At 52.5% G+C, this 27,395-nt stretch overlaps 9 protein-coding genes across 9 annotated transcripts, besides 44 other annotated features; 4 read left to right on the plus strand and 5 right to left on the minus strand.

The window, feature by feature from the left end:
- Positions 1 to 306: 306 nt before the first annotated feature.
- On the minus strand, positions 307 to 2,710 carry EKO05_0010839 (uncharacterized protein; the record flags this gene model as incomplete). Its single annotated transcript, XM_038943519.1, has 3 exons — positions 307 to 479; positions 536 to 2,644; positions 2,692 to 2,710. The coding sequence occupies 3 exons, from the start codon at positions 2,708 to 2,710 to the stop codon at positions 307 to 309; spliced, it is 2,301 nt and encodes a 766-aa protein (XP_038793777.1).
- A 224-nt stretch (positions 2,711 to 2,934) lies between these two features.
- On the plus strand, positions 2,935 to 4,511 carry EKO05_0010840 (Serine/threonine-protein phosphatase 2A activator 1; the record flags this gene model as incomplete). Its single annotated transcript, XM_038943550.1, has 2 exons — positions 2,935 to 3,927; positions 3,996 to 4,511. 2 exons carry the CDS (start codon positions 2,935 to 2,937, stop codon positions 4,509 to 4,511), a joined length of 1,509 nt encoding a protein of 502 aa, XP_038793778.1.
- A 182-nt stretch (positions 4,512 to 4,693) lies between these two features.
- On the minus strand, positions 4,694 to 6,541 carry EKO05_0010841 (uncharacterized protein; the record flags this gene model as incomplete). The annotated part of the gene is made up of 1 exon (XM_038947326.1): positions 4,694 to 6,541. One exon carries the CDS (start codon positions 6,539 to 6,541, stop codon positions 4,694 to 4,696), a length of 1,848 nt encoding a protein of 615 aa, XP_038793779.1.
- A 317-nt stretch (positions 6,542 to 6,858) lies between these two features.
- Positions 6,859 to 7,163: a mobile genetic element.
- EKO05_0010842 (uncharacterized protein) lies at positions 7,085 to 8,019 on the minus strand (the record flags this gene model as incomplete). The annotated part of the gene is made up of 3 exons (XM_059637857.1): positions 7,085 to 7,111; positions 7,164 to 7,651; positions 7,704 to 8,019. 3 exons carry the CDS (start codon positions 8,017 to 8,019, stop codon positions 7,085 to 7,087), a joined length of 831 nt encoding a protein of 276 aa, XP_059493840.1.
- Positions 7,164 to 7,206: a tandem repeat.
- Positions 7,207 to 7,296: a mobile genetic element.
- Positions 7,207 to 7,296: a tandem repeat.
- Positions 7,297 to 7,351: a tandem repeat.
- Positions 7,352 to 7,409: a tandem repeat.
- Positions 7,352 to 7,890: a mobile genetic element.
- Positions 7,795 to 7,890: a tandem repeat.
- Positions 7,891 to 7,937: a tandem repeat.
- Positions 7,938 to 8,012: a tandem repeat.
- Positions 7,938 to 13,448: a mobile genetic element.
- Positions 8,463 to 12,158, minus strand: EKO05_0010843 (uncharacterized protein; the record flags this gene model as incomplete). Its single annotated transcript, XM_059637858.1, has 2 exons — positions 8,463 to 10,753; positions 10,850 to 12,158. The coding sequence occupies 2 exons, from the start codon at positions 12,156 to 12,158 to the stop codon at positions 8,463 to 8,465; spliced, it is 3,600 nt and encodes a 1,199-aa protein (XP_059493841.1).
- Positions 8,470 to 10,838: a mobile genetic element.
- Positions 8,539 to 10,838: a mobile genetic element.
- Positions 8,548 to 10,838: a mobile genetic element.
- Positions 8,650 to 10,733: a mobile genetic element.
- Positions 10,843 to 11,726: a mobile genetic element.
- Positions 10,843 to 12,590: a mobile genetic element.
- Positions 10,843 to 12,629: a mobile genetic element.
- Positions 10,843 to 12,647: a mobile genetic element.
- Positions 10,993 to 11,270: a mobile genetic element.
- Positions 12,739 to 12,761: a tandem repeat.
- A 299-nt stretch (positions 13,449 to 13,747) lies between the features above and the next one.
- EKO05_0010844 (uncharacterized protein) lies at positions 13,748 to 14,565 on the plus strand (the record flags this gene model as incomplete). Its single annotated transcript, XM_038943516.1, has 2 exons — positions 13,748 to 13,915; positions 13,996 to 14,565. The coding sequence occupies 2 exons, from the start codon at positions 13,748 to 13,750 to the stop codon at positions 14,563 to 14,565; spliced, it is 738 nt and encodes a 245-aa protein (XP_038793782.1).
- A 113-nt stretch (positions 14,566 to 14,678) lies between these two features.
- On the minus strand, positions 14,679 to 15,760 carry EKO05_0010845 (TFIIH/NER complex subunit; the record flags this gene model as incomplete). The annotated part of the gene is made up of 2 exons (XM_038943682.1): positions 14,679 to 15,333; positions 15,387 to 15,760. The coding sequence occupies 2 exons, from the start codon at positions 15,758 to 15,760 to the stop codon at positions 14,679 to 14,681; spliced, it is 1,029 nt and encodes a 342-aa protein (XP_038793783.1).
- Positions 15,028 to 15,068: a tandem repeat.
- Positions 15,761 to 16,288: 528 nt separating the features above from the next.
- EKO05_0010846 (uncharacterized protein) lies at positions 16,289 to 18,067 on the plus strand (the record flags this gene model as incomplete). The annotated part of the gene is made up of 1 exon (XM_038947327.1): positions 16,289 to 18,067. The coding sequence occupies one exon, from the start codon at positions 16,289 to 16,291 to the stop codon at positions 18,065 to 18,067; it is 1,779 nt and encodes a 592-aa protein (XP_038793784.1).
- Positions 17,266 to 17,316: a tandem repeat.
- A 752-nt stretch (positions 18,068 to 18,819) lies between the features above and the next one.
- Positions 18,820 to 18,881: a dispersed repeat.
- A 65-nt stretch (positions 18,882 to 18,946) lies between these two features.
- Positions 18,947 to 19,194: a mobile genetic element.
- Positions 19,195 to 19,486: 292 nt separating this feature from the next.
- Positions 19,487 to 19,562: a dispersed repeat.
- Positions 19,563 to 19,604: a mobile genetic element.
- A 44-nt stretch (positions 19,605 to 19,648) lies between these two features.
- Positions 19,649 to 19,778: a dispersed repeat.
- Positions 19,715 to 19,724: an inverted repeat.
- Positions 19,715 to 20,124: a mobile genetic element.
- Positions 20,062 to 20,192: a dispersed repeat.
- Positions 20,115 to 20,124: an inverted repeat.
- Positions 20,193 to 20,242: 50 nt separating the features above from the next.
- Positions 20,243 to 20,284: a mobile genetic element.
- Positions 20,285 to 20,385: a dispersed repeat.
- Positions 20,386 to 20,649: 264 nt separating this feature from the next.
- EKO05_0010847 (uncharacterized protein) lies at positions 20,650 to 22,545 on the plus strand (the record flags this gene model as incomplete). Its single annotated transcript, XM_059637859.1, has 4 exons — positions 20,650 to 21,002; positions 21,053 to 21,399; positions 21,458 to 21,647; positions 21,696 to 22,545. The coding sequence occupies 4 exons, from the start codon at positions 20,650 to 20,652 to the stop codon at positions 22,543 to 22,545; spliced, it is 1,740 nt and encodes a 579-aa protein (XP_059493842.1).
- Positions 22,546 to 22,608: 63 nt separating this feature from the next.
- Positions 22,609 to 22,863: a dispersed repeat.
- Positions 22,863 to 23,003: a mobile genetic element.
- Positions 23,004 to 23,147: 144 nt separating this feature from the next.
- Positions 23,148 to 23,305: a dispersed repeat.
- Positions 23,184 to 23,563: a mobile genetic element.
- Positions 23,308 to 23,899: a mobile genetic element.
- Positions 23,900 to 23,907: 8 nt separating this feature from the next.
- Positions 23,908 to 24,070: a dispersed repeat.
- Positions 23,909 to 24,123: a mobile genetic element.
- Positions 24,076 to 24,624: a mobile genetic element.
- Positions 24,623 to 24,981: a mobile genetic element.
- Positions 24,971 to 27,395: part of a mobile genetic element that runs on past the window's edge.

A 27,395-nucleotide genomic window follows, 5' to 3' on the forward strand; every position in this document is an offset into this window, starting at 1 on the left:
GAGATACGAGCAGTGTGAAAGTCAATGTGGGATATATATTGACCATTGGAGCAGATCCAAGAGGTTGCGAAGAGGAAAGCTAAGAAAAAACAGCAGTCATACGGTGAGCTTGTAGGATTCTAGCGACAGTCAGTATAGGCTTGATGCAACGAGTCTCGTCTTATGACTGTGATGTGTGCCCACTGAGACACAACCATAAGTGAGCACGCACCGCAAAGTTTGGTTGCAAAACACGCCAATCAAGAAAACAGACGGGCATCGGTAAAAGGAAGGTGAAAACTGGCTTAAAATCTCCAACAACTCAGACTAAGGTAGTACGGGGATGTTTTTTACCCATTCTGGAATCTCCCAACCATGCTGCTGCGACAGTCGCGACCATCCAGAACGGATCCAGTCCAATTTAACAGTAAAGTCTGAGACCGAGAAGGCACGCAGAGCGCCGCCGGGCCGGCAGTGTGTCTTGAAAATATCTTCCAGAACTGTACACTGTAAGTTAGCACAGCGCAAAAAGATGAGACGCACCGAGCAAACCTACCAGCAGTTGATTGCAGAGCATCAAGCAACACTTTCTCCTGCTCCTCCGTCCAATCTCTGCTGCTAGGCGCAGCGACCCAATGTGGTGGTGGCATACTGCGCTCCCCGAAGAACGGTACGCGCTCAAACTCAACCCCATTCGCATCGGTTTCCACAACCTCAACAGGCTCGAAAAACCTAAGCTTTCGCCTTCGCGCAGGGTCGGGCTCGCACTGCATTCGGACAATGTGAAGATTTTGCCAGCGTTTCCTCCTTTCCTTCCTGGCACTCAGCTCCTCTTCCTTTCTCACCAGCTCCAGCTCCAGCTCCTCATGCTTTTGTTGGAGATGAAGGTGGGCCTGGCGTCTTCGTTCTGCCCCCTCAAGCTGTAGAAGCCAAAATCGGAACTCCTGATCAACAGCTCTCAGTGGAGTGATCAGATGACTTGCAACATTCTTGATGAGTCTGTCGCCGCGTTCACGCTGTGGAACTGAAACTTTCCAGGAATCAATACCATCTTTTAACCTGAGCATCTCATATACATAGGAACATAGAATTTGCATAGCGCCCAACGACTTAGTGATATCGCCTTCAATCTCTTGCAACTTGACATAAGTTGCTTTGAAGACCAAGGCCAAATCTCGAAAGAGATGGGCGAACGCGTCAACTTTAAAACTCACTCTTCTCTCTTCCCTAACTGTTGTATCGATACTTCGAAGCAAGTCGGTGATGTCATCTAAACACTTGGCAGCGTGATCCAGAGACGAACCCTCACCGGACTGGCCAAGTGCGACGAGCGACACCTCGCACGTGCGATGGATCTTTTTACCAAGCTTGGTTAAATACGTGTCGGGACGTTTCTCGGATTCTGTGTACTGGAACACTTCTTCCAGTGCGGAAGATTGGTGGGACTGAACGTTGGTTGCTGACAGAGCGGCCGAATCTTCGGCGTCAAGCTTTATATCCTGGTTTGAATGCCTTATGTCATCTTCCGGAACGCTATTCTCCGGATCAGCTTCAGCCAACTCGCCGTCAGCCTCTGAGTTACCCTTCGGCTGCCCTGCTGTAGTTTGTGGGTGTTCTCCGTCATCCTTATCCGCTTCTTCAGGCTCGACCGTGTTGTTATCTGGGAGCGCTTTCTCCTTGCTCGCCTTGGACTTAGCTCGCGTTCCTGCGACTCGTGAAGGCCGTGACGGCTCCTCCTGTGGTCTAGAAGCAGCAGCAGCAACAGCGGGATTTGCGAACACTTCCGTGGTATCCTTGGCTTCGGCTTGTGACGAACGCCTCTTGGTAGACCTGATCGGTATCTGCACCTTCGGTTGGGGATTGCCACGTGGTCGCGTCTCGTACTGGGTTGTGACGATGGAAACTCCCAGACTGTCCACTAGAGCATCGGCATCTGGGTCCAAGAACTTTGGGCCTCGCAAAAGTCTTTGCTTCTTGTTCACAGGCACGTTGATGTTTTCCGTGATACTGTTTGTAGAGAAATGCTCGTCCGCATTTTGCACTTCAGCGGGGCCAGTATCAGAAGGGCGAGCAGAAGTTGGGTTATCTGCACTCCTGCGCTTGAGCAGACGAGCGGTCAACGACGAGTCCTTCCTTGACGATGCTACTGGTGACGTTGGTAGTGTTTCGGCTATGCGCTTCAGTGCTACGCTGCTGTCCTGGGCTGGCAAATCCGCACTCTCTACACTTCCATCAGTTTGTTCAGCTTCTGGGTCCGCTTGGCTGGTCTCTGGCACCATGTCCTCGACCTGGTCAGCAGGATCCACCTCGTCTTGCCCTTCCTCTTCGGGGGCTGCAACCTGCACTGGCAAGGTTGTTCTCTTCTGTGGACTAGGTTCAATGTCGTACACCTTCGCGCCTCGAGGCTTTCTCTGAGGCTCATCAGGAAAACTGATTCGCTTGAGTTTGCCCGGTTTTGCCAGCTTTCCTGCATTATCTACGGGTGTTGAGGGCGCCATCGCAGGCGGCTTGGGAAGGGCGTCGATGCGGGCAAGATTGAGTTGGCTGGCGCGGATCGCGGCGCGTTGACGTATCAAAGGACTAGTCTCGGTGAGAAGCTGCTGCGATGCGGCTTCTGTGTCATCATTGTATGAGGGCGACGAGGTGGGCTGTGAACGATTGCGTGCTGTAATGAGGTTAAACAGAGAAATAACACCACGCCCGTGTACATACCTCCAGATTTGAGCGACATCGCGAGCTAAGTAAGCGGGGCTTAAATCTGCGATTCACTTGTCATGTCATTCCTTTCTCAGGAGACAGCACCCTGCTTCACGTGCATGTGGTGTGGGTGTAGTATTTATCAATTGAGAGGTTGGCAGCCGCGGACACCAACAACCAACAATGCCGCCGCGCCAAACGCGCCATCACATGCATGCCCTGTGCCGGCACCGACCACAACACCACACCCAATCCATCATGGCCTCGAACTCAACATCAACGCCTGCCCTGACGAGACTGGACCCAAGCAAAGGCCATGCGTTCGAGACGCCCAAAAAGTGCATCAATGACGGCGATGATGTCACGTTCTTCTTGGCATCAAAGGCCTATGCCGACATAATGACTTTTATATTCCAACTGAACACGTCTATGATCCCGAGGAAGACCAAGAGTGAAGAGCAGGACACAGAGTCGGTGAAAGAATGGACATTACAGGACCCAGACGTGTCACACCCACCTGTGGTGCAGAACCTTGCCAAGCTCCTCGAGGCATTGACAGCTATCATCGACGAAGCACCGCCAGACACCGGCCCACGTCGATTTGGCAACGTGAGTTTCAGGAAGTGGTATGACATTGTGCGTGAGCGAGCCTCGGATCTCCTCGATCAGTATTTGCCGCCAGAGGTGCTGGCCCACCAGTCTTCGTCCTCAGCCTCAGCCAAAAACGAGCTGGAAGCCTACTTCATCGGCAGCTTCGGCAGCGCGCAGCGTCTGGATTACGGCACAGGCCACGAACTCAGCTTCCTCGCATTCCTAGGCAGTCTCTGGAAACTCGGCGCCTTCCCCGCATCCCAAGACGGCGATCAAGAGCGAGGGATAGTGCTCCGTGTAATCGAACCATACCTCGTGCTAATCCGCCGTCTGATACTCACCTACACCCTCGAACCAGCCGGTTCACATGGAGTATGGGGTCTGGACGACCATTCCTTCGTGTCGTATATTTTCGGCAGCGCCCAGTTCTCCCCGCCAATCTCGACACCCGCAGACATCGCGACCGAGGGCTCCCTCGCCAACGCACCGAACCCAGCCGATGTCGCCAAGGCCGCAGCCGTTCAGCGCGAACGAGGGCGGAACATGTACTTCAGTGCCATAGGCTTCATCTACGACGTCAAAAAGGGACCCTTCTGGGAGCACAGTCCGATTCTGTACGACGTATCCGGGGTGAAGGCCGGATGGGCCAAGATCAATAAGGTGCGTCCTGAACCCTCACGTCTCCAACCTCTATTTTCTTTTTTTTTCCCCAGCTAACAAACATCCAGGGTATGATAAAAATGTACCACGCAGAAGTCCTCTCCAAGTTCCCCGTGGTGCAGCACTTCCCCTTTGGCTCGCTCTTCGCCTGGAGCGCCGATCCAAACGCCCCCGCAATCCAAGCCAGCGTGCACACGTCGTCGCAGCCCAAGGCAGTCACGCCGTCTAACTCGGCGCCCACGGCACGCCAAACGGGGCCTCCGCCCCCGCCACAGCAGCAACAGCCGCTGAGAGATCCGCTGGCGGAGTCGAGGGAAGGGATTACTCAGATGCAGATGCCGATGACAGCGGCGCCATGGGCGAGAGTGTCAGGGCCAAATGTACCAGCGGGGCCAAACCAGCCCACGAGAGCGCCATGGGCGGCGAGTACACGGGCACCGCCGCTACCGCCACCTGGGGCGGGGACGACGAGGATGCTACCTCCCGGTGTAGGGACTGCGGCGCCTTGGGCTGGGTCTGGAACTGGTGCTGGAAGTTTGGGGCAAGGGGGGGGAGCAGAGCACGAGGGCGCCGTGGGCGGGTAGGAGAGAATAGACGGGATTAGCTTCTTGTTGATTTAAAAAATTGTAGAATGAGGATATCAGCATCTGCACCAGCCGCTTATGAAGAAAGCTCCATGACATTCCCCCAAGCAGACGAACGGACGAGCAAATGCACAAACTCATAAACAAGCCAACGAACAAACAAAAATACACCAACAGAGTGCTCAAAACCCAAATTCCTCATGCTCCACCTCCTTCCCCTTCAACCAGCCCAGCACCTGCTCCTTGAACCCCTTGCCAGCGCACAAATACCACTTCTGCGCACCCACAGCAACCAGGTCCTCCTTGGCCAGTCTGCGCGTCTCAACTCTAGCCCCGAGCTGCTCGATTTTCTTCCTTACATCTGCTTCCTCGCCCTCGGCACAGCCCGTGACGTACATGGTCGTGGCAGCCGCCAGCCCGTCGTGGCGCGTCAGCGTGTCGACGACGAAGTCGAGATCCGCGGCTCTGATGGTCCAGATGAAGATGAACTTTTCGGGGTCGAGGTTGAGCGTTGGGAGTTGGCCCAGGAGCGGCGTCAGGCCCACGCCGCTTGCGACGAAGGGGAGTAGCGCACCGGCGTGGTCTCCGTTTTTTCGCTCGGCTTCGCCTTGTTCGATGACGAAGTCGCCGCCAACGCCAAGGATGGGCAGTTCGAGTTTTGAATCGGCGGATTGCTTGAAGAGGAAGTCGGTCGCGGTGCCGAGAGAGCGGATCGTCATGTGGAACTCCTGGTTCTCTTCTTGTTTCGGAGAGGGGAATGAGGAGATGGTGAAGGTTCGCACGAGGTCGTCATTCAAGCTGCGTGGATCTGAGTTGTCCATGTGCCGGTACCCCTGCTTTAGCTCATCTGCAAAGGATAAGGCCATCCATTGGCCTGGTTCGTAGGCGAGGCCGTCGGAGACGGAGAAAGTGAAGCGACCAATGGTGGGAGTAAGAAGCTCTTTCTTGACGAGCTTTGCGGTTTGGTGGGAGGCGGATGAAAAGAGAGAAGCCTTGTTACCTTCTGAGGCAAGCGTGCGGAGGAGCGGGTTGTATGGACTTGCTCCGTTGGGCTTCCGCTCTCCTCTGAAGGTGAGCCCCTTGGCTACGAAGCGCGTGTCTGTGAAATTGATTTTTACGGCGAGATTTGCGCCCGGCATCATCTGTGCTGCGTCTTCGCCAACGAGTATCTCTGCGGTACCTGTGGTGTACAAAACATCCCCTGTTTCGTAGTCGGGGAACGTCATACCGATGAGTGGGTTATGGTACAGGTTTCCGAGAGACTGGTAGAACCGGTTGCCAGAGTACTCTGGGTATATGATGCAGGTGGGCGAGATGATGCGGACGAAGCCCGGCGGGCCGCCCCGGTGGTTCGTGTCCATGTCTGAGGCAGTGGCGGACGAGAGGAAGAACATGTCAGCTTTGTCGATGAGGGCTCTGCCTTCAGATCCAAGACTGGGTCCTTCAGACACGAGACTTGGTGTGGCCATCGCAGGTCTGAATTCGTACTGATTTAGATACTTCGGACAGTTCCCCAGGCTTTCTTCAATCTTGGTGACCAGCTGTACCTGGTTTTGTGTCTTGGGCGCATCCGCAGGCAGCTCTGCATCGGCTTCGCTCTCGATGTCCACTTCCCTCACCGTCGCAGCGATCATCTTGCCGCCAAGCTTCATTCTCTTTCGCGTGACAAGGTCGATTGCCAGCCCGGAAAGCATCTTGCCGCCATCCTTTGGCTGCATTGTCATGTTCTTTGGCGAGCTCCCAAGAAGCGCGTGCACAACTGGATCATGCTTGCTGTCGACGAGCGTTCGCGTTCCAACAAAGTTGCCTCCAATGGGCTCGGAGAAGCCAGGGGTCCCACCCCACAGCGCAGTCCAAGGGCGGCCTTGACCATCGAGCGTTCCAATAGCGAGAAGTGGCGCTCGCTGGAGCATCGAGGAGGCTTGGGGAGTGAGCATGGATGAGGTTGGGTTGTCAATGTCGGGGACGTTGAGGAGCTTCTGCATCTTCAACTCCCCATCGCTCCAGCCCATGGCCATGGAGAAGGCCATGATGAAGTTGAGATTGTCTCGGACTGGGCGAGGTGGTGAGTGGGGGGCTTTGTAGTCCGACTCTGTTGGGAAGTCACCTTCACCTGGTAGCTACTTACTGTCGAATTTCATGCAGACGCTGCCTATTTCACTGGCAGGTCGAGGCTGTCAAGCTACAAGTCAGCCCAAGTCAGTGTCACACTGGCCCTGGAGGTAGTGCTGACAATGCCAACATGTCGCCATCCGCACAGACTAGCTCGTGCCGGCCGCGCACAAAGCCACAACAGGACACAGGCGGGCGTGATGATTAGTCGGCGCAACAAGCAGGTCCAGGGTTATGCCAGTGTTTGGGCCAGCGGGTGCAGAGCTTTGCGTTTACAGGGGTAGCGGGGTAGAGAGTTAGTAAGCAAGGGAAAATCACAACAGTAACAGGAGTGTAAATAGCACTGTAAACACTGTTTTATTCATGTGCAGACCTGTAAACTATTTAATCCTCATCATCTTCATCACTGTCCTCTAAGGAGGAGGAATCCATAGCAAGCTCTAGAGCCGCTACAGACTTCTTTACGTCCCGTACGCACTTACAGACCTCTGTAAAAAATGTTAGCAGCCAGTAGATTTCTTTTACAGGCCTGTAACCTACTCTTCTTCTTCCTCTTCCTCTTCTCCTTCTTCTTCTCCTTCTTGGAGGCGGTGGCGGTGGTGGCGGCGGCGGCGGCGGCGGCGGGGGAGGCAGCAGGGGTGGCGGTGGTGCGGCGGCGCTTCTTGGAGGGGGTGGCAGGGGCAGGGGCAGGGGCAGGGGCAGCAGCAGCGGCAGCGGCAGCGGCAGCGACCTGGCGGCGGGACCTGGAGGGGGTGGCGATGGCGGGGACGGGGACGACGGGGGCGGGCGTGGCTGTAGCAGGGTCAATAAGGTCTGTATGGGGAATGTGGAGGCTGTAAACTTACGGCGGAAGGAGCAGCGGGCGCCCTCACTGCCATAGTGGCAGTTGGCGCACGAGTCGAGCAGCTGGCCTGTAACTACCACGCAGGTAGTATACGGGCCAGCTGCTCGCTGGCAGGAGTCGCATTCGGTGGGGGCGACGCGGCCGACAACCTGCGCGAGCGCAGATTCGAGGTTCTGCTGCCGAACTGCTTACTGTCAGTACAGGGCTCTACAGGACACTTACAGGGGGTTACTTACCAGCGAGGTTGAACTTGCTGGGCTCGTAGCCCGCGCGGAACTCCAGCTGGCGCTGGACTGGCCGAGAAGCCAGCCTTGTGCAGGCCCGCGAGGCGGGCGGCATGGCGAGCAGGGCGGCAGCGAGGGCGGCGGCGGCAGTGGCAGCAGCAGCAGTGGCAGCAGCAGCAGCAGCGGCGGCGTCAGCGGCGGCGGTGTTGGCGGTGTTGGCAGGGGCGGTGTTGGCGGTGTTGGCGGGGGCGGCGAGGGCAGCGGCGGCGTCGGCGGCGGCGGTGTTGGCGGGGGCGGCGACGTCGTCGGCGGGGGCGGAGGAGTCCATATTGATGACCTAGAGAGTAGTAAAACGGGGGGAGGGCGGCTGCCTATATAGTATATCGCAGCCAGCTAGCGGCTGCCAAGACCTGCGATATTTTGGTGTTGTAGCTCACTGTGAATAGTATATTCTGTTTGTCGGGCCAAAACAGTGAATAGGCAGCCATTAAATAACGTTATAGGGCCTGTGGCTATACTGTATCTGGATTGTACAGTCACTGTACGTGGCCTGATTGGTGCTGGATACTGGTACGCGGGGGGTTTGTAAGCTCACGGTGAAGGTCAACCTGCGGGCACAATAGCACCTGTAACAGCAGAATAACTAGGCGGTGACGTACTATTAATAGCCGTTAGCCCGATATACTAGTAGGTTGTAGCAGTGACGTTGACGGGCTGATATACTGGTAGCGGCGACGTTAGCGGGCTGATATACTAGTAGGTTGTGGCTGGCTACAGGAGCACCTCTAGGTATACAATATTAGGGACCGTACAGGATGGCTCATCGCTAGTATCAGGTGCTGGCAGCAGGATTAACAGGCCTGCAAGTGTAGTTACACGGGACATAGCTACGTATAGCTGGCCATGTGTAAACACAGCGTAACGCAGATTAACGCCTACAACAGAGAGTGACTGGCCCTGTGACTTGTTTACAGTGATTGCAAAGGAGAGGCGAACTAGAAACTGGACCCGGCTGACGATAAACGGGAGCTCTCTACTGGTTGAAGTGAGCCTGATACGTGGCAGCAGGCGGAGCTGGCCTACAAACTCGCCAGATAGGATGCGGGCCTGGATACAGCGAGAGGATATCTGTGTAACCGCTAAACGGGTACCGTTGCAGAGCCCCTGGCTTAGGTACAGGTTCCGTAGAAGCATTATTGGTACGCCTACCTTGAGCAGAAGGCGTGACAGGGGCAGTGACGGGGGCTCAAAGGACTGCAGCAGCTCTACGGGAGGCAGATCCTGTGTTGTATTGTCCTCAACCTCAGCAGAGTCCACTGCAACCAGCTCTACTAGCTCACCAGGGAAGGCAGCAAGCATTGCGGCGTTGATTACAGCTACTGCGTCGTTCCGTACGGCCAGTATAGCACGGCCGTTGAGGACCTGATAGTCCGCAGCAGCCTGCTGGAGGAGGTGCGGCGGATAGACGTGATCCAGGAAGCCCTGTAGGCTGTAGTAGACGGTCATCCAGTCTGGGATGGAGATCAGGCCATCCATCTCACGGGTAGCCAGTCCCCGGCACCAGGCTGCAAAACAGGTGTTGTCAGCCCCAGATAGCACCCGCATATTCTGACGCAGGTGCAGTACGGTCATGTGCGGCCATATGAGCGTAGACTGCTGCAGGCAGGCGTTAACAATGGCAGGCCGCTGGCCCCGGCGGACGACGGGTAGGATCTGGGCAAAATCGCCGCTGGCAATTACAGGGAGGCCGCCAAACAGGGCAGGGGAGCTACGGACGTCCTGCAGCATACGGTGGACTGCCTCGAAGCAGTAACGGTGCTGCATAGGCACCTCGTCCCAGATAACTAGAGTAGCGGCCTGCAGCAGCCGCCCAAGCTCCGAGCCTGGAGCAACAGGGCAGATGGAATCGTCGTGGATATCCAACGGGATCCGGAAACGGGAGTGGGCAGTGCGGCCGCCGGGCAGCAGGACAGCAGCTATACCCGACGACGCAACGCACAGGACCACCCAGCCTGTAGAGCGATAGTAGGCACATATACAGCGCCAGAGGAACGTCTTGCCTGTGCCTGCTGGGCCCTGTACAAAGAAGTGGGCAGTGCTGTGGTCAGCCTCAATAGCGGCAGTAACGGCATCAAATACGGCGCGCTGGTCCATATTCAGCCCTGTAACAGTGTCCCAGAAGGCAGTGTCCTGCCCGTCTGTATCGTAGGCCAGCTCAGCGGCAAGAAGCTGATTCTGCAGCCGTACTCCCCAGTTGAACTGGCACGCAGGGAGTGAGAAATCCGTAAGACGTTTGCCAGACTCTGCCAGCAGCCCTTCTATCAGATACAGGCCGTAGTCAAGGTACGCGTCTGGATCTGCGGATACTAGCAGGGCAGCAGCAGCCTCAGGTAAGTCGTCACACAAATCCGCCTGGAAGGCTGCCCAGATAGCAGCTGGATCTGTAACAGGCCCATTTAAGAGAGCAGCAACGAAGAAGTACTGTAACGCCTGGCCTGTGGCAAACGTAACGGCGTCCTGGAAGCAGGCTACCCAGTCTCCATCGTGTAGCAGTAACCCGCGGGCAGCTGCGGCGGCCTGGAAAGTAGGATACTCTGTGCCGCTAAAGGTACGCAGGTCCGCGTAGGACTGTGGACCCCGTACGGTAGTCAAGAGAAGCCGTAGATAGAACCGTTCACCCTGTAGCGGGCTGCAAAAGTACATGCGGCCAATCGCAGTGCCGCGCTGACGCACGTGCCAGGTCCGTGACGGGAGGTGCCAAACAAACTGGGATGGATAGTCCTGATATAGGACCTCACGGCCATACTCATGGTCAGCGTTGCGCTGGAAGAACGCTGTAAGCGTAGTTACAGATCGCTCCAGGCGGGCTGATAACTCTGCAGTGGTAGCGTTAGCAGGGAACGTAACTATCTGCTTATTCGGTAGGTGGACCGCTAGGGGCACTACAGTGGGCCGCTCCATATGTACTGGGTACTCAAACAGCCGCCAAACAGCCTCAGATGGACTGATATATCGCCCGTTTAGATGCTGCTTAACCTTATCTGCTTCTGAGACGTTTAGTACTGCCCTGTCAGTGCCCTTGTAGATGTACTTGTGGACGTATTTGATAGCGTGGATAGTGCCGCAAACCTCTACATTGATATGGGCCTAGTACTTACGGAGCAGACCAGGGTTATACGGGACAACCCAGCTGTTATTAAGGTGTACAATACGGCCCTTACACTGTACAGCAAGCGTGCGGCCATCATCCCAGCGCTGATACTCAGGGTACCCGTCCTTATGGACCACTGTAGATGGGCAGTAACGCTTAGGAAAGTTCTTAGAGCACCGCGGCGGGGCGCTGTCGCGCTGAGGCACCATACACGGGGCCTGCAGATTGTGCTCCCCACATGGCCCGTGAAGCATGAAGGTCCGTACAACCTCTGTAAGCAGGCCGTCTGGGTCATCCACAGGGGAAGGGATCTCAGCCCGGATAGTGCTATCAATTGTTACAGGATCCGTGAACGCCTCGCGGTTGTGTGGGGTCAGGAACAGCAGCAGGTGTATATGGGGCAGGCCCCGTTTCTGGTACTCAATCGTGTACACGTGGCCCAGATGGGTGCCGAACAGGTTGCTCTTCACATCGGCTACTAGCTTCTGCACCTTCAGATGGAAGGCCCGGCAGATTAGATCAGGCCGATTCAGGCCTGTCTCCCCAGGGCGGAGCTCACGGGCAACCTCTGGCCAGTATGGGCTAGCTGTAAAAGTGATAAACAGGGTAGGGCGGCCATATCGACGGACGATAGCCATAGAGTCCTGATAGCACTGGCTGACAAATCGTGAGCTGCCTAGATAGGACGACGGCAGGACAACGCGGCGTCCAACAGGGCCTGCCTGGGCGTTGTTGTTGCCCATAACGGCATCAGCAACACCGCTATACAGGTCTGCCCGCAGCTGTGCCTGGTTTGCTCGGATCCAGGCCAGCCGGGCCTGGTCGCAGATAGCCCAGATATCCACAACGTACTGCTGAAACAGCCTGTAGAAGCGGAACGGATTTGTAGTCTGCCCAGGGCGGGGGTGTAGATAGTATCGATAGTAGGTTTGCTGGGTCAGCGACGTCTGCAGACGGGATCCGTCCTGGTTACGGAGCGTTAGCCCCGGCCGCCACCCAGAATCCCTGTGGGGAAACATCAGTACGTAGTGTAGCGGCATGTAAGATGGGTGGGCGGCGCTGATAGTAAACAGGGCGCTAAAGTTACGGGCCGCTAGGACGATGGGACGGGACGTCTCTGCACCTGCTGCGTCAGGTATTACTAGGCCTAGCTCATCGCTAGTAGGTACGTTCTCCCTGCGGCGGTCCTGCCCAGTCTCTAGGGCTAGTGTAAGCCTGCTGGTTAGTATGACGCGGGCGTCTGCAGCGCTACTGTTGAGCCGATCCTGGGCCGTGCGGTATATAGATATATATGGGTTATTGATCTCATATAGCATTGCTGTTAGATCTTGGAGAATCTGGAGCTGTAAGTGGCTGTTCCGCTGGTGGCGGGCGTTGGCAGCGTACTGTGGGTCGTAAAAGTATAGCTGAGCGTACTGCGGCAGGCTTCCCTTAAGAACCTCTACAGGGCCGCTGCGGTGGTATAGGGCCCCGTGGATCTGAAACACCTGCACGCCAGGGCCCTGCGCCCCACGGCTGGTAGGTGTACAGTCTACCGAGGTAAACGCAAAGGCAGCGTTGTAGGCCCGTAGCTCCTTACGGAAGTGCCGCGCTGCTAGAGTATTCGTGTTGAGTAGCTGATACAGGTACGACGGCAGCGGTGTGAGGGCTGGCAGGTCGACCTCGCTGTCCAGGCAGCAGAGAGTAAATCGCGGGTCTGTTACAGAGGTAGTGCTCTTCCGCTCATCTATCCAGTGTAAGGCGCCGCAGGCTGAACAGGGCACCTGTATGCTGCCAATATCGTAGTATACACCATCAGGACGACGTCGCAGGAGCGGGGTAGTGTCCTGTTGGAGCCCTACAAGGACTGTCTCGGGCAGGTTGTTAAACGGGTTATCACTATACTGGGAGCTAGGGGCAGCAGCTGGAGCAGCAGCAGCCGGGTTATTAGGAGTATTACTGGCACTGCCCTCACGGCGTGAGGCCTGTTCAGGGGCGCTAGCACTGGGCGCTGGCTGGGAGGCAGTTAGGCGGTCCCTCTGGGGGCTTGATGGACGTGGAGGTGTAGAGAGACGGCGTCGCCGGCGGCCTGCACGGGACGTCTACTGACTGTAAGCGTAATCAGAGAGAGGGGGAGGTAGTAGTTACAGCACTGCAGTTGCTACATGGCTGGTAGACGCCCCCTATCCAGTTGCGGCGGAAGTTAGCAGATGGGAGATAGGTCCTACAGCTGCTGCAAAATACTTGGGATGATGGCTGGCTGACGGCTAGGGAAAAGACTGGAGGGGGGGGGGGCTAGAACACGCCGTGGACGGGCCATACGAACCTGTAGCGAGCCTGTACAGGACCTGTAAAGCTTTTTACAGGAGTTTACAGGAGCAGATTACCGGAACAATATAGGGCCGCTACGGGCGGTGTAGGACGTCAGTATAGCTGAGAGTTGACGCTAGAGGGTGCACGGCCAGAAAACGACAACTTTACACGTCTGCTGCGCCCGCTACAGGGCTGATTAATTTGTCTCAAGCAGATAGGCAGGTAGCGGCGAGTTTTACCAGCTATCTGGCACTTATTTCAGGGCTTACAGGGGCTTTGTTGGGGAGATCACTTTAACCTGTTTATATATAAGATGTGGACGAGAAGACGCGAGGCAGCTAGCGCGCGGATCGACCCACAGAAGCGCGCAGAGGTGAACGACGAGTTGGGGGCTTGCTCAGACGCCGAGAATGGTACATCTCTGATCTGCGAATTATGACGCAGGGGTTTCAGAGTTGTCTACGGACTCACGAAGTAAGTCGCTGTTGTGCACCGCCGCAGTCAGGAGACAGTGAGCCGCACATGACTACGACTACCTGACGCTTGGCATCCCTCGAGGTAGGAATTGCACGACCGACGACGCTCCACTCCTCCTCCAACGACCCTGCCCAACATGGCCGTCACCAAGACGCGCATCAAACCGACGCCCTATCCCTTCCTCCCCTTCCACATGCTCCGCACCGCGCAACTAGCCTCCTCCCTCACCGTCCTATCCATAACAACCTACTTTGCACGCGAACTGCACCGGACCAACTACGCCTTGCCGTGGACGTTTATCCTAGTACATCCCCCCCCCCACAGCCAGCAAGCTCCTATTCGAGCTTAGCGTCTTTTCTTTGAACCAACTGACTAACCACTCAGCTCCTCACCATCTCGATTCTAACCCTGCTCGCCCTGACATTTACCATCATCCTGCACATCCAGCACGGCCTCTCGCCGCGGCTAAATCTTGCGCTCAATGCCGCTCTAGCACTCGTCTGGACGCTGTCTTTTGCGCTGCTCGCGTGGTGGTCCTCGACCACGTTGACGCACGCCTGTGCGCTCGAGACGTGGGAGTCGGAGACGGGCGTCGCAGTGTGCAGGATGTACAAAGCGCTTTTTAGTATGGCGCTGCTGGGTATGCTGGCTTCGTGGGGTGCGCTGGGGGTGGATGTGTTTGTGCAGAAGGGGAGTGCAAGACGGGGGCTTTTCATGAGTCTGGGAACGGTGCAGGGGAAGAGAGGCGCGGTTGGAAGCGGGAAATGGGACGAGGATGATGTCGATGGTGGCATCTGGGACATGAACCCTCATGCGGCGGCGCTGAGGGACGCAGGCAGGGAGAGGGGAGGGGACGGGTATGCGCTGCCTGAGGAGCAGTTTGGATATGCTGATACGGCCTATGCGGGCGCAGCAGGGCAGGTGGGGAGACGGAGCGTGGAAGGGCGGCTGTGAGAATGGGTTAGAGTACTAGAATTATGTATGTGCGCGGTGCTGTGCCGCCCCAAACGCGGCCCCAAACGCCGCCCAATGCATCGTTTGGCAGAAGCCGGGTATCATAAGCAAGCTCAGAAAACGTCGTCCATGTTCACGTCCGCCCCTCCCGCTGCAGCCGTGGCCGCCTGTTGCGTGCCAATGGCTGCGTCCATGGTCGGAATCTCTCGCGCTCTGATCTCGTCGTCTACAAAAACAGCCAGACCACCAAACGCATCTTGCAGCGCGCGATTGTAGAAGTCGCCCCACTGGTAGCCTCCCACCAGCTGCTTGACGTCGTTCTTGTGTTGCGTGAGCCAGTCGGCGCTGTAGTCGCTCTGCAGCGTGTAGTACTGCGGTGCTATGCTCCAGCCGTCAAAGGCATCGAACGGCGCTTCTGGCGGCGGCACAACCTTCTTCTTCAGCCCGTGGAAGCTAAAGCCCTTGTCCTTGATGTTGTTGGTGTTGTTGCTGTCGGTGTTGTTCCCTGCGGGAGCGTCGAGCGCCCTCCTCTGCGTGCCGCCCTTCTTCAGCACCACGCCCGAAGCACTCGGCAGCGACGGGTCCGGCTCGTAGGTGCGTCGCGTGGCGCCTGTCTCGGCGGCTTGTGCATCAGCCCATCTCTGCAGTCGGTGGTTCGTCTCGTCGACGTCGATCTTGAGGATGAGGTTCCAGGTGATCTCCTCGACCTGCTCGAGGTAGTCGTTGTAGTCCTTGAGCGTCTCGAAGTCGCTCTCCTCCTTGTTCATGCTGAAGCCTTGATCAGCGTCTGGAGAGGCACAAGGGCATGCGCGTGAACATACATGGAGGCCACCCGCCGCCGAATGTCCACCTCCCTCTCCACCTTCAGGTCCTCAAACGTCGCCTCCCGGAACTTGCCCTTCCTGAGCGTCCTGGCGCAGCCGGCGATCGGGCAAGGCGCAGGGCCGTGGCTGAAGATGCGGTCCACGCACGACTCACACATCTTGTGGTAGCACTCGGGGTTGACGAGGAACTTCATGTTCGGATTGAGGTAGCGCGACGATTTGCATACTGGGCAGACGTCTGAGGCAGCATCAGTAGGGGGACGAGGCTCGGGCTTCAAGGTCAAGCTGTAGAGAGACTTGGACAGAGGAGACGCACCGCCAGCTTCGCCCTGGCGCACCTGGCCGCCATTGCGGGACGCGACTTTCGACATGGCTCAGTGGTGCGCGTGAGCGACGGAGCGCCGAGCGGGACGAGGTCAAGATGGATGGCAAGCAATGACTAAGCGGGAGGAGGTCAAGACCGATGGCAGGCAATGACTAAGCGGGAGGAGGTCAAGACCGATGGCAGGCAATGACTAAGTGGGAGGAGGTCAAAACCGATGGCAGGCAATTACTAAGCGGGAGGAGGTCAAGACCGATGGCAAGCAGTTACTAAGCGGGAGGAGGTCAAGACCGATGGCAAGCAGTTACTAAGCGGGAGCGTGGTGGTCAACTGCGAAGGGTGCACCTTTGGCCAGAACGACGTGGGAAGTTGCCAAAAGCGCAACTCCACTCAGCCAGACCATAGCAAAGCTACCTAGCGTTCGACGTGAGCCCGCTATACACACGACGTGGACAGCAGCTGCATGGTACAAGCTTCTTGCTTCTCTTGCCGAGCTAGTGCCGCGCTACTGTAGACGTCCGCGCAGAATCCTCGCGCCGCGTCCTCTCCCCTCCCTCCGCCACCAGCTCAGCTCGCAATGGCCGCATCCACGCAGAGCACGCTAGAGGGCATCGAGCGCCGCCGTGCGCAGCTCCAGGACAGCGTGGAGAAGCTGCAGCGCGCGCTCACGCACTGGACCACGTGGGAAGCCGAGTACCACATGTTCAAAGAGGAGATAGAAAGCGCCCATGACCCCTCGCCATCACAGATGCGCGCCACAGCCCAAGACCTCCAGGCTTCTCTGCTCAACGAGAAGGAGGTCGACGAGCTCCTGGGCAAAGACCGCTCTGCTAACCAAGTCGTTGACCTCGTGCAACGGCGCATTGACTATGTGCAGCAGAACAGCGCCACCATTGAAAGGCAGCTCGACGCCGCTGAAAAGCAGCTCGCCGGCGTCGACGTGCTCCTCGACCCGGGCGTCGATAACGAAGAGGGCCTGCCCATGATGGACATCGAGGAAGAGCTGGACGAAGAGGGCAACGCCGTCTCGAGCTCCGTCAACCAGACCGGCAAGGGCGCGGCTGAGGTAGTGGAAGCTCTGCGCAAAGCTGGCGTGCAAAAGGCGGATCTGGACAAGATGATGCAGGCTGTTGGGCAGGGGCAGAAGCAGACGCCTGTGGCAGACACTGTCCCAGTCCCAGTCCCAGCGTCCTCAGCACCAGCAGTGACGGAGGCACCACCCATCGCTGAAGCCAAACTCGATGCACCAGACACGACAAAGAAGTCGGTGTCTTTCGCAGAGGAAGTCGAGGTCGAACCGCCGAAAGCACGAGCTGCACTGGAAAAGGACGGCTACAACGAGGACCTCGAACCTCTCAACTTTACCCGAGGAACCAAGGTCATCGAGCTCGATCAGGACGACAACATGGTCGCTTCATACCCGGTCATCCCACAAGGCGAGTCGCCCGAGGACGCTGAACTGCGGCGCCAAATGCTGCAGTACGGCCTGTCTGAAGTCGGCCAAGTCGTTGCTGAGCTCGACCTCGACAATCCTACCGCTGAGTACTCTGACTTCGACGACGATTACGACGAAGAAGAGGACGAGGATGACGAAGAAGAGGACGAGTACGGGCGCAGCACCAAGCCCGCGGTCACCGACGACTACCGGCAGCAGATGCTGGAACTCGAGAAGAAGCTCAATGCGCGCATGCTTGAGAACGTCGGGCCCCGGTCCCAGGACGACAACACGGTAGAGCAGGCTGAGAGCGTTCGTTTGCTGAAGGTGCAAAAAGACGTCAAGTTCGACGACACCATCAGTGCGGCCATGCCCAAGACAGCGGCATCGCAGTCTGGGAAGAAGGGCGTTCGCTTTGCCGACGACCTTGACGTGTCTGGGCCAGTTCAGGCGCCAGAGGCCAGTTCAGCTTCGTCGAAATCGACATCCACCATGTCAGACGTGGTTGAGCGCCCTGCACAGCCGTTCCAAGCGCCCGCACCTCCCTCCAAGTCGGCGAGAGTTTCACGGTTCAAGAGCGCACGCGCTACAAATCAACCACCGCAAATGCTTCCCAATCCACAAATCTACGAGGCGCCGCCTATGCCGACCGGCCCTGCTGGCCGCACGTTGGCCAACACGGTAGTCGAGCACGTCCCGTCGTCTTCCGAGCCCTCCGCGCCTGACGAGTTCGACCCAGCGGTGGTCAACCGTGAGATCCAAGCCGAGTACCACAAAGCACGCAACAAGTTCATCCAGCAGCAGGGCGGGTTCAAACCGACGGAAGAAGACGAGGCGAGTCCGATCGTGGAAGAGCGCAACGGGAGGACTAAGAAAGTGAGTCGTTTCATGGCGGCTAAGCTGCGGGCGGAGGGTATGTAAGCCTTCATTATCGTCAATCCTAACCCTAGCCCTCATGAAGTATTGTTGCACGATTCCATTCAGTCCAATCTTACTTCACCGCAGCAGTTGGCATGCGAGATCCTGTCTCGACTACCCTGCAGTACTCCATTGCGCGTTATCAGGGTCATGACGTTCCTCTATGACTGTGATGTGAAGCCCTTCAAGACTCGTTACATAACGCCCAAGAGAGCTTATTCGTGCTTACACGATGCCGGGGATTAGAGAACCGCAAGACACACGGCTTAAAAGGCTTAAAATGCTTAAAAGGCTCCAAAGGCGATTCTCAAATAAATTGTTGTCGCAGTGAAGTGAGAAGTCAGGTGAGCTTATTGCGGATTAAGCGGACTACGGACCCAACCAGGATGTGACCAGGTAATCAGACTAATTATGTGTTTAGACTAGGGCGTAGGCAGACTCATTTATAGGCTTAATCCTTTACTTAAATAATATAATAAGGAACCTAATCAATTCTTTTACTTTAATCCTCTAAGAGTACTCTACAAGCAAGTAATCAGCACAAGCAAGTAACCGGGTTTTGCCAAGACCACACTAACACTGTCCCTACTTTACAATATTACAGTATATTAAACTAGTCTATAGTACCCTATGTGTAAAGCACTAGTCCTTTTAAAGGTCCCTGTCCTAAAATATACCTAACTTATCTCTAAGTAATAAGATAGTAGACCTATAGTAATAGAAGAATCTCTGTGTTATCTATTCTAGTACACCTATACACCTTATAGTAAATACACACCTATTCTAAAGCCTTCTATTATTCTACAGTATTTTATTAGTAGAGTAGGTAACTTACCTATATAGCTAGTTGCTGAGGCAACTTACCTATAAGGTACGTTATACTAATCTGTTTCTCTATTAGCCTTATAGGCTATAATTAGAGAATAGGTTGCAAGTTTAAAGACAAGTAAAGAAAAATTGTAGACAAAAGTAGACAGAAGTAGACGAAAGTTAATAGAGTGGATAGAGGAGGACAGAAGAGAGACATTAGAGAGAGGACACGTCATAGGAAACCCAGGCCGATTCACCCCTGGCACTACCCCGTGCGTTGACCAGGGGCAGGGAGGGGGGTCTTTGAAATGCTCCTTCGTATACGCTGCTAAATCGCGCATCGAAGCTGTTGTCACATCGCTTACTTGGCCAAATGCGGTTGCAGTACGCACACATCCCCGCATGCGGAGCATCCGCACATGCGCTCCACTTGCTGCAGCAGATAACGTGCACTGGACCGGAATTTGTCCGTCTTGGTTTCTACTTTGGTGCCCGGCACAAGTGGTAAAGGTGGGCCACGCCTTGGCTGTTGATCAGACCATGTGGATTGATATTCTTTACGGCCCTACACGGGGTAGACAGCAGAGAATGTAAGCAACATATACTATGATCTGGCCAGTGCAATGTGGGGGTAAAGTAGAGGCTTGGCAAGTCCGACTTTAAAGGTTTTCTTTAGCTTTACACCAATTACTGTGTCTGTGCGCGCCACGCCTAGATTCGCGCAACACCCGCTTTTTACCAGAAATAAAATCTCTTATTTTAAAAGCTAATTAACTCTATAATTAGTAGAGATAAAAACTAACCTCTATTATAAAAAAATTCTATTTATATAGCTCTATAAGCTAATAGTGTTTTTATTATATAAAATAAAGTATTAGCTATAATAATATTATTTACTAGTAAAATAAAAGTTATAGAACTTTAATAAAAATCTTTAATATTTAAATTTAGAGCATAAAACATAGTCTATAGAGTATCTTTAGTATTAAATTTATTTAATTTCTAGTGTCAAATCTTATATATACTACTTTTAGCTACTTTTAACTTTATATTTTTAGAAAAAGTAGAATATATAAGAAACTACATAAGAAATAAAAAAACTTTTATACTAAAGATATTCTATAAACTAGGTTTTATGCTCTAAATTTTAATATCTAAGATTTTTATTAAAGTTCTATAACTTTTATTCTACTAGTAAATAATATTATTATAGCTAATACTTTATTCTATATAATAAAATCAGTATTAGCTTATAGAGCTATAGAAATAAAGTATTTTTTAAATAGAAGGTTAGTCTTTAGCTCCACTAATAGTAGAGTTAACTAGCTTATAAAATAACAGATTTTAGTGTTTTTACTAATAAAAAGCGGGTGTTGCACGAATCTGGGCGTTGCGCGCACAGACACGGTAGTGGACATATTCTCTCTTTGTCGTCTGCAACAGCATCTGTGCGCGCTCGTTATAAACATTAATAGGCGTTTCTGCATAGGACCCACCGCACTGGCCATAGGTGCTGTTCCATGAAAGACAGGGAATGATGCATTCGCACTATATCAATCGGCAAGTGTAGTAACAACGAATTGCAGCAAGATCACCCGTTCGGATGTACGAAATCAAAGCAGATTGCTATAAATCCGCCTGATGCGCACCGAAGTGGTGTGTTAAGTGCCACAGCTTGATACTATTCGATCAATATACATCTAGTTCCTTTTGAATCTTTTACCTTCACACTTGAGCAGTCAATTTCTCGTCTTAAGCAATTCATCTTATCCAAAATGTCGACCGTCCAACGTGAAACATTCACGGTCAAGCTTCGACCAGCACTGCGCCCTCAAGAACCGCCAGCAGAACCGAAGACCACCGAACTACCTGTAGGGCACAAGAAGCGGCCAGGATGTCGAGCCTTTACCACTCCCACAATCTTTGAATCAGATCAAGTCTTAATACTCCGCGATGGCACGAAACTCAGAGCAGACATCTTCCGCCCTAAGACAGATGAAAAGGTCCCTGGTATCATTATGTGGGGACCATACGGAAAGACTAACTCTGGGATGCTAACTCTCGATGCTATGCCCTTCAGAGCCGGTGTACCGGAGAGCTCGCAGTCTGGATATGAAAGCTTCGAAGGGTACAGCACATATGTCCTCTTATAGCATCAAAACATTAACGGCAAGACAGACTCGATCCCGCTGAATGGGTCCCCCGAGGCTACTCCATAATCAATATTGACGCTCGTGGTGCCGGTCACTCTGAAGGTGATATATTATGGTGGGGCAGCAGCGACGGGCGTGACGGGCACGACGCTATCGAGGAGCTTGCAAAGCTACCCTGGAGCAACGGCAAACTCGGCATGTCGGGTAACTCATGGCTCGCTGTAGCGCAATACTTCATAGCCGCTGAGCAGCCTCCTCACCTTGCAGCCATTGCGCCGCTAGAGGGTGCCGCGGATATGTTCAGGGAAGATTCTTTCCGTGGCGGGATACCGAGTGTAGTGTTTGCAAGCTGGATTGCTGGAATTCTGCCTGGTATGAGTTGCATTGGGACACGTTAAATTCATTTTGATCAGTTGCTAATATGGCACAGGACGCAACCAGCAAGAAGATTGGCCTGCTATGATCGAATCCACTTCAACAACGAATGACTATTTTGAAGATAGGCGCGTTGACTTCTCGAAGATCAAAGTCCCAGCATATATCGGTGGTAGCTACTCGACCGACTTACACACCTTGGGCTCATTGCGCGCCTTCGAAGAGATTCCTCACCAGGACAAATGGCAAGCCACCCAGCGTCTCTGTCTCGTCAACTCAGCTGACTGAAACAGGCTCGTTGTGCACTCAACACAGGAATGGTACGACCTGTACTCTTCCTCGCGAACCGCGGACCTGGACAAATACTTTTCCCGATATCTCAAAGACGCCAATAATGATTGGGAGACCACACCTCGCGTCCGATTATCTCTCCTCAACTACACAAGCCCAGCCATAGACAATATCCCCTTCCCCGATTTGCCGTGGCACTTACCATCCGCCCAATGCACAACAATTTACCTCGCGCCCAACCTCACCCTCTCCCCGACCGCACCATCCGATCGCAGTACCCTGGCCTACCAAGCTGATGGTTCCGAAACACTATCATTTACACACACATTCGCATCCCGCACCGCGCTCGTCGGGCCTAGCACGCTAACGGTCTACATCTCGAGCCCAGACCATGATGACCTTGACATATATGCCCATATTTTCAAGTACTCCGCATCCGGGCTCGAGTTGTCAAATCTGAACATCCCTGTCTCCTCAGATGTTTCTGTTGAAGAAGCAAGGGCAGGGACGCAGAACCGCGTGTTCCGGTACTGGGGCCCAAGTGGACAGATACGGGCCTCGCAACGGCACGTTTGTCCTACCAGGAGCACAAAGACATGGTCCACACTGAGCCATGAGGAAGTGCAGAAAGTAGTGCCAGGCGAGGTGGTGAGATTAGATGTGCAGCTGTGGCCAACTGGCATAATCTTTGCGCCCGGCGAAAAACTGGTTTTAACGATCAGTGGTGAGAAGATAGGTATTCCTACGTTGCCGAACTTGCTCAAGGGGCAGAATCAGAACAGAGGAAAGCACACACTTCATCTCGGCAGAGATCAAGAGTCGAGTTTCAAGTTCTTTACTGTTGATATTTAGATAGCGTACTATACAAACAAGCAAGCTGCTAACCGTGTCTATACACAAAGCACCCGATTAACCTGTAAGGCAGACTTCACAAGCATAAAAGTAGCGATCTGGTGAACTAATAGATTCAAAAGAGGAGTGAACAAAATAGCAGACAGCGAGCTACAAGAGGGCGGAGAGAGAGACCTACTTATAGTAGTAAGGCCTGTGCTCTCTGCAAGTGAAAGTGAAGGCGAGTGAAGGAAGGTTCTACTAGGTTTGATGGAATCTGCTAGTAGGTTGTGACACATACTAGTAGGTTACCATCTTACCTTAGCAGAAGTCCTGACATAACCACACCAGCACCTCTACTTCAACTCGTCATAACCGAATAAAAAATGCAGCTATTAATAAAGCGATTGTAGTAATTAAAGTGTAAAGTCTATGAAAAGTATACATGTATGCCAAGATTGCAAAGAAGTCTAGTGTTATTAAAAAATCCCTAATATGGTGTTGCCGGGTTGAAGAGACCAACAGGACTAACATGAAACTTGAGAGACCTGAAATTATCCCTATCCTAGAGCATTAAGTGAATTTAGCTCTTAGTTGTGTTAGGGCCTGTTTTAGGGCCTGTGTACTTGTTCGATAATATACTTAATGTGTAAAGATAATAATAAAGGTTATTAATGAATAGCTATCTGTTTAAATAGCTAATTTTATGTGTAGGTAGCTAGCCTCTAAGTTAACTTAGGGTTAGCCCAAATCTAGTTCAGTAAGGTTAGTTGTCCAACACACTGTTAAAGTCGTACTTTAGTTAAAGACCGTAAGCACTTATTCTGTTGGTTCTTAGGGATAAGTATAGTTTCTAGATTAGGAGGGGTTATTAACTAAGCAAAGCTCGTAAAGATAGGGTGTAATAAACAGTACAGAGTAGACTGTCTAGTTTAAGAGTAGGTTAAGATTCTAAAAACAAATTTAATTAACTAGGTTAAATGAAAATTATAAGGGTTGTGTTCCTACTAACTATATACTAAAGTTGTTGTTATAGGCTTAGAGCCTTAGATCTTATCTAAGCCTTAAGCAAGATAGAGCAGTCACGTGTCCCTATTAAGTTTCACACTTTAGACAAAGTCCGTAAGTAATCGTTTGATTGGATCTTAGGGATAAGTACAGGCAGGGGTTCTTAAGGGGGTAGTTGTCTAGTTAAAGACTGTAGCAACTAGGGGTTGTAAGGAAGAGTATAGAGTAGACTATCTGTTTTGCAAGCAGGGTTAAGAAAACCTAATAACAAAGTTAAGTAACAAAGTTAAACATAAACTATAAGGGTTGTGTTCCTATAAACTATATACTGTAATAATTGTAGTAGTAATATAGACTAATTAGTGTTGTACATCCTTATTAGATAATATGCTTAATATACAAAGATGATGATGAAGGTGTTTAATTAATAATTATCTGTCTTAGTGGCTAATTTTATGTGTGTGTGCCGCTAGCCCCTAAGTTAACCAAGGTTAACCCTAACCCCCCAACTTGGTTCGGCAAGGTCGGTTATCTGACAATCCTCTAATTGCACTAAGCACTAATTACACTTATTACTAATTATCCTAATTGCGCTAAGGCTTAATCAGGTTACATATCCCCTTAGTCTCTGTCTAAGAGCTAACATTATAATTATTACTTACTTATTGTTTGTTTAATTATTATAATTACTGTACTGCAGCTACTGTAATTAGGTAAATCCTTCCTATATTCTGTACATTATAACACTATCCCCCTTCTGTCTTAGCTTAGTCTCTTAAGCTTATTTATATAACGCAGGGCCCTTCCTTAATTATTAGGTAGGTCTTAACAATGCTAAAACAACTAACTATCTTAAGTTTAGCGTGCTGTTATTATTTATATAAATTTATTTAGTCCTTTAAAGAGATTATAGTATAGAAGTATAAAACTTATATAAAGTATAACTACGTATGTAAGGATTACACCTAATCTAGAAAATATAGCAAGTATGTTTACTTAGGGCAACATTGTAATATAAAGGTAACTTAATCTAAGTTTACCTAACTAGCGTCTAAGAAAGAGAAGTTGTATACGTGTATAAAAGAGAGTTATTATTAGATTAGATGGTAATAGTAATGAGTTAATAATGATGTATTAATGTTCTGTTGTTCTATGTAAGGGTGATTTTCGTCTTATCTAGGTTCTAGTGGAGGCCCCTGTACGGTTTCTTGGCAGGTATATTGCCTAACCTGTTTCTCTAATACCTTTTATTTAACACACCCCCTTAGCTTAGAATTTTATTGCAAGCTGTATAAACTAGTTAATTAACTCTTTAATATAAGGTCCTCTAGTTGCTCTTGTATCTTCTTAAGTAGGATATCCCTTAATATACTGTTCTAGCCCCTAACAAGTCCTAACTAATTAAGAAAGCTAGCCTATTTGCTAATTAGCAACAACTTTGTAAATCTAACCAAGATGGGTAGGCCAACCATTCCAATGGTTGATTTAGGGGTACGGATTTGTTAGGGACCAGGGCTACAGATTTTGCGCGGATATCTTATCATGGGTACAGTTGGTTTTTCTCCTAACTACAGTCATTCTGCAATAACAGATTAGATCTGCTTTAAACTTAGACATATATTTTGCGTTAATAACCTATATTACCTATGTAAGTTATAGCAAAATCAGCTTTGTAAATTATAGGGGTAGGGTTTGTTATTGTAGTTAGGGTTGCGCTAGCGCGCGGACAATAACTGTATTAATACAGCAGAACATTAACACTGTAAATACTAACGTAAGAAAGTAATACACTAAATACATAGTATAGAGCAATTAATTACAGCACACTACGTGCCTACAAAAGGCTTACAGAGCTTAATCAAGGTAAGCTGGCGCATGGCACAGGCGACTGCAGGGCTGTTTGTAGTCCTTTGGGAGGGCGCAGGCTCGACGCTGTGGTCGTCACCATCTTCGCCGTCTTCTAGCTCGCTGTCTTTAATCTCCTCCACTTGCGTCGCTAATGTTGGCGTGTTTGCCTTAATTAACAGCGTTGCCTTCTTGCTGATAGATCCGCCAGAGATGCCTTCTAAGCCTAGCCAGGCGTCTAAGGCCATGCTTGCTTTGTAGGCCTCCAGATTCACCTCTACAACCAACTTAAGCCAGATGTGCCAGAAGGGGATGCGGAGATTGTTCTTAACCTACAAGTTAGAGATAATGTTGTGCAGCATCAGGCAGAGTATACCCTAGCCAAGTTACTTAGCTGCTTTATACCAGCGGAGCGCTTGGTACAGCTGCTTCTTGAATTGCTGACGCTGCTGAGGCCCTGACGTGGCGGTGACAGACAGCAGCAGGGCGTCTATGGCCTTAGAGCTGACTTTGCCCCTGCTGCCTTAGTTCTTAGCATCCCTGCTGCGGGCGACGTCTTGCTCCTTGATCTGGTCCATCCTCTTAGTGTAGGCCTTGCTGAGGAAAGCTATAGCCCAGCGGTACTTGATATAGATAATATCTAACTCCTGCTTGTAGCAATCGCACAGGCTCCAGGCGGAGGCGAGCGCGCTCTTCGGCACAGTCGAGGCACTGCTCTTCTGCGACAGCGACCAGCGGGTGCGCGAGGAAGCGGACGGGCGATCCTTAACAGACTCCTGCGCAAAGGGTGAGCCTTGTGTGCGCCAGCTCCGCAGAAACGCAGCCGCAGAGGCCTGGGAGGTAGTGTTGCTGATAGAGTCGGCCTTTTTAAGTATGCTAGAAGCTGTTAGGTAAGGCGTTGCGGTACTGCTGTACAGGTCGTTGTTGTCAACTGGCTGCTTAAGGATCTAAGAGATGAACGGCTTATCCTGCCGCAAGATGGAGGCATAGGCACCGTGTTCCCTGCAGGATGCCGACTTGGGCAGCAGCACCAACCTAAGGTCCTGTTTCTTCTGCGCTTACATAAGCTCCAGCTTCCTGGCGCGCTCCCGCTTAGCACGGCGGTTTTTGTTAGAGACGCTTGTGATCTGGGCAGGTTCCTCCTGTCTAACCTGTCCATGGACAGGCTCTTTGGGGTCCTCAGCCGCCTCAGGTTCGCAGGGCGGCGCAAGCTGCTCAGGTTCCTCCGCTTCGTCCTCTGCTTCCAGCGGCGCCGCAGGGCTGGGAGGCTCGGTGGCTTGTCGGAGGCGCTTGAACGGCCGCGCTGAGCTGGATGCAGCAGTACGCTTTGTTGACAGTAGTAGGGAATTACAGGGCCACTGCGCTGAAGGGGGTTCCTTCTAGAAGCTGTCGCTCAGGCTGCTTGCAAGATCCTGCGCTGCAGAGACCAACCAGGCCTAAGCATCAGCAGGCAGCGCGTCCTTGTTGAGCGTCTCCCTCAACAGCCATATCGCCGACAGCACCAAGTAGGCGACAAAGACAGGCTTGCAGACACTTGTCTTGTCCAGAACCAGCCAGCCTGCGCTGTGCGGGTGCAATAGAGCATTACGCTGCAAGTCTGAGACAGTGGCCTTGTTCTAAAACAGCTTTTAGTAGTCTAGGTTTAGCGGGTCGTATGCGAGCCTGTGGGCAAAGCTCGACTTGCTGGCTAGCGGGAAGCTCTGGGGCCCGCCATCGAATTGCTCGGCGGCATCTTCCAACGCAGAGATCTAGGGTAGATTAGATGGTGACATAACTGTTTGTTTATCAATGTAGGAGATAAAGCAGAAGAAGAAGGATGTTTGTTAGGTTTAGCCCCTAACCAGGGTAACAGACTGAACAGAGATTAGCCTATATAACATGAGCGGGCGCATAAGCTAGAGTACGAAACTTAACACAATTTAGAGATAAGAGCAGTCGCCTTAAGGAAAAAAAAAAACACACACACAGAGGCTCGCAGAGGACTGCTAACATGTCAGAAGCCACCGTTAAGCATCAGT

Source organism: Ascochyta rabiei, chromosome 20, assembly GCF_004011695.2.
Source record: "Ascochyta rabiei chromosome 20, complete sequence".
NCBI classification, from domain to species: domain Eukaryota; kingdom Fungi; phylum Ascomycota; class Dothideomycetes; order Pleosporales; family Didymellaceae; genus Ascochyta; species Ascochyta rabiei.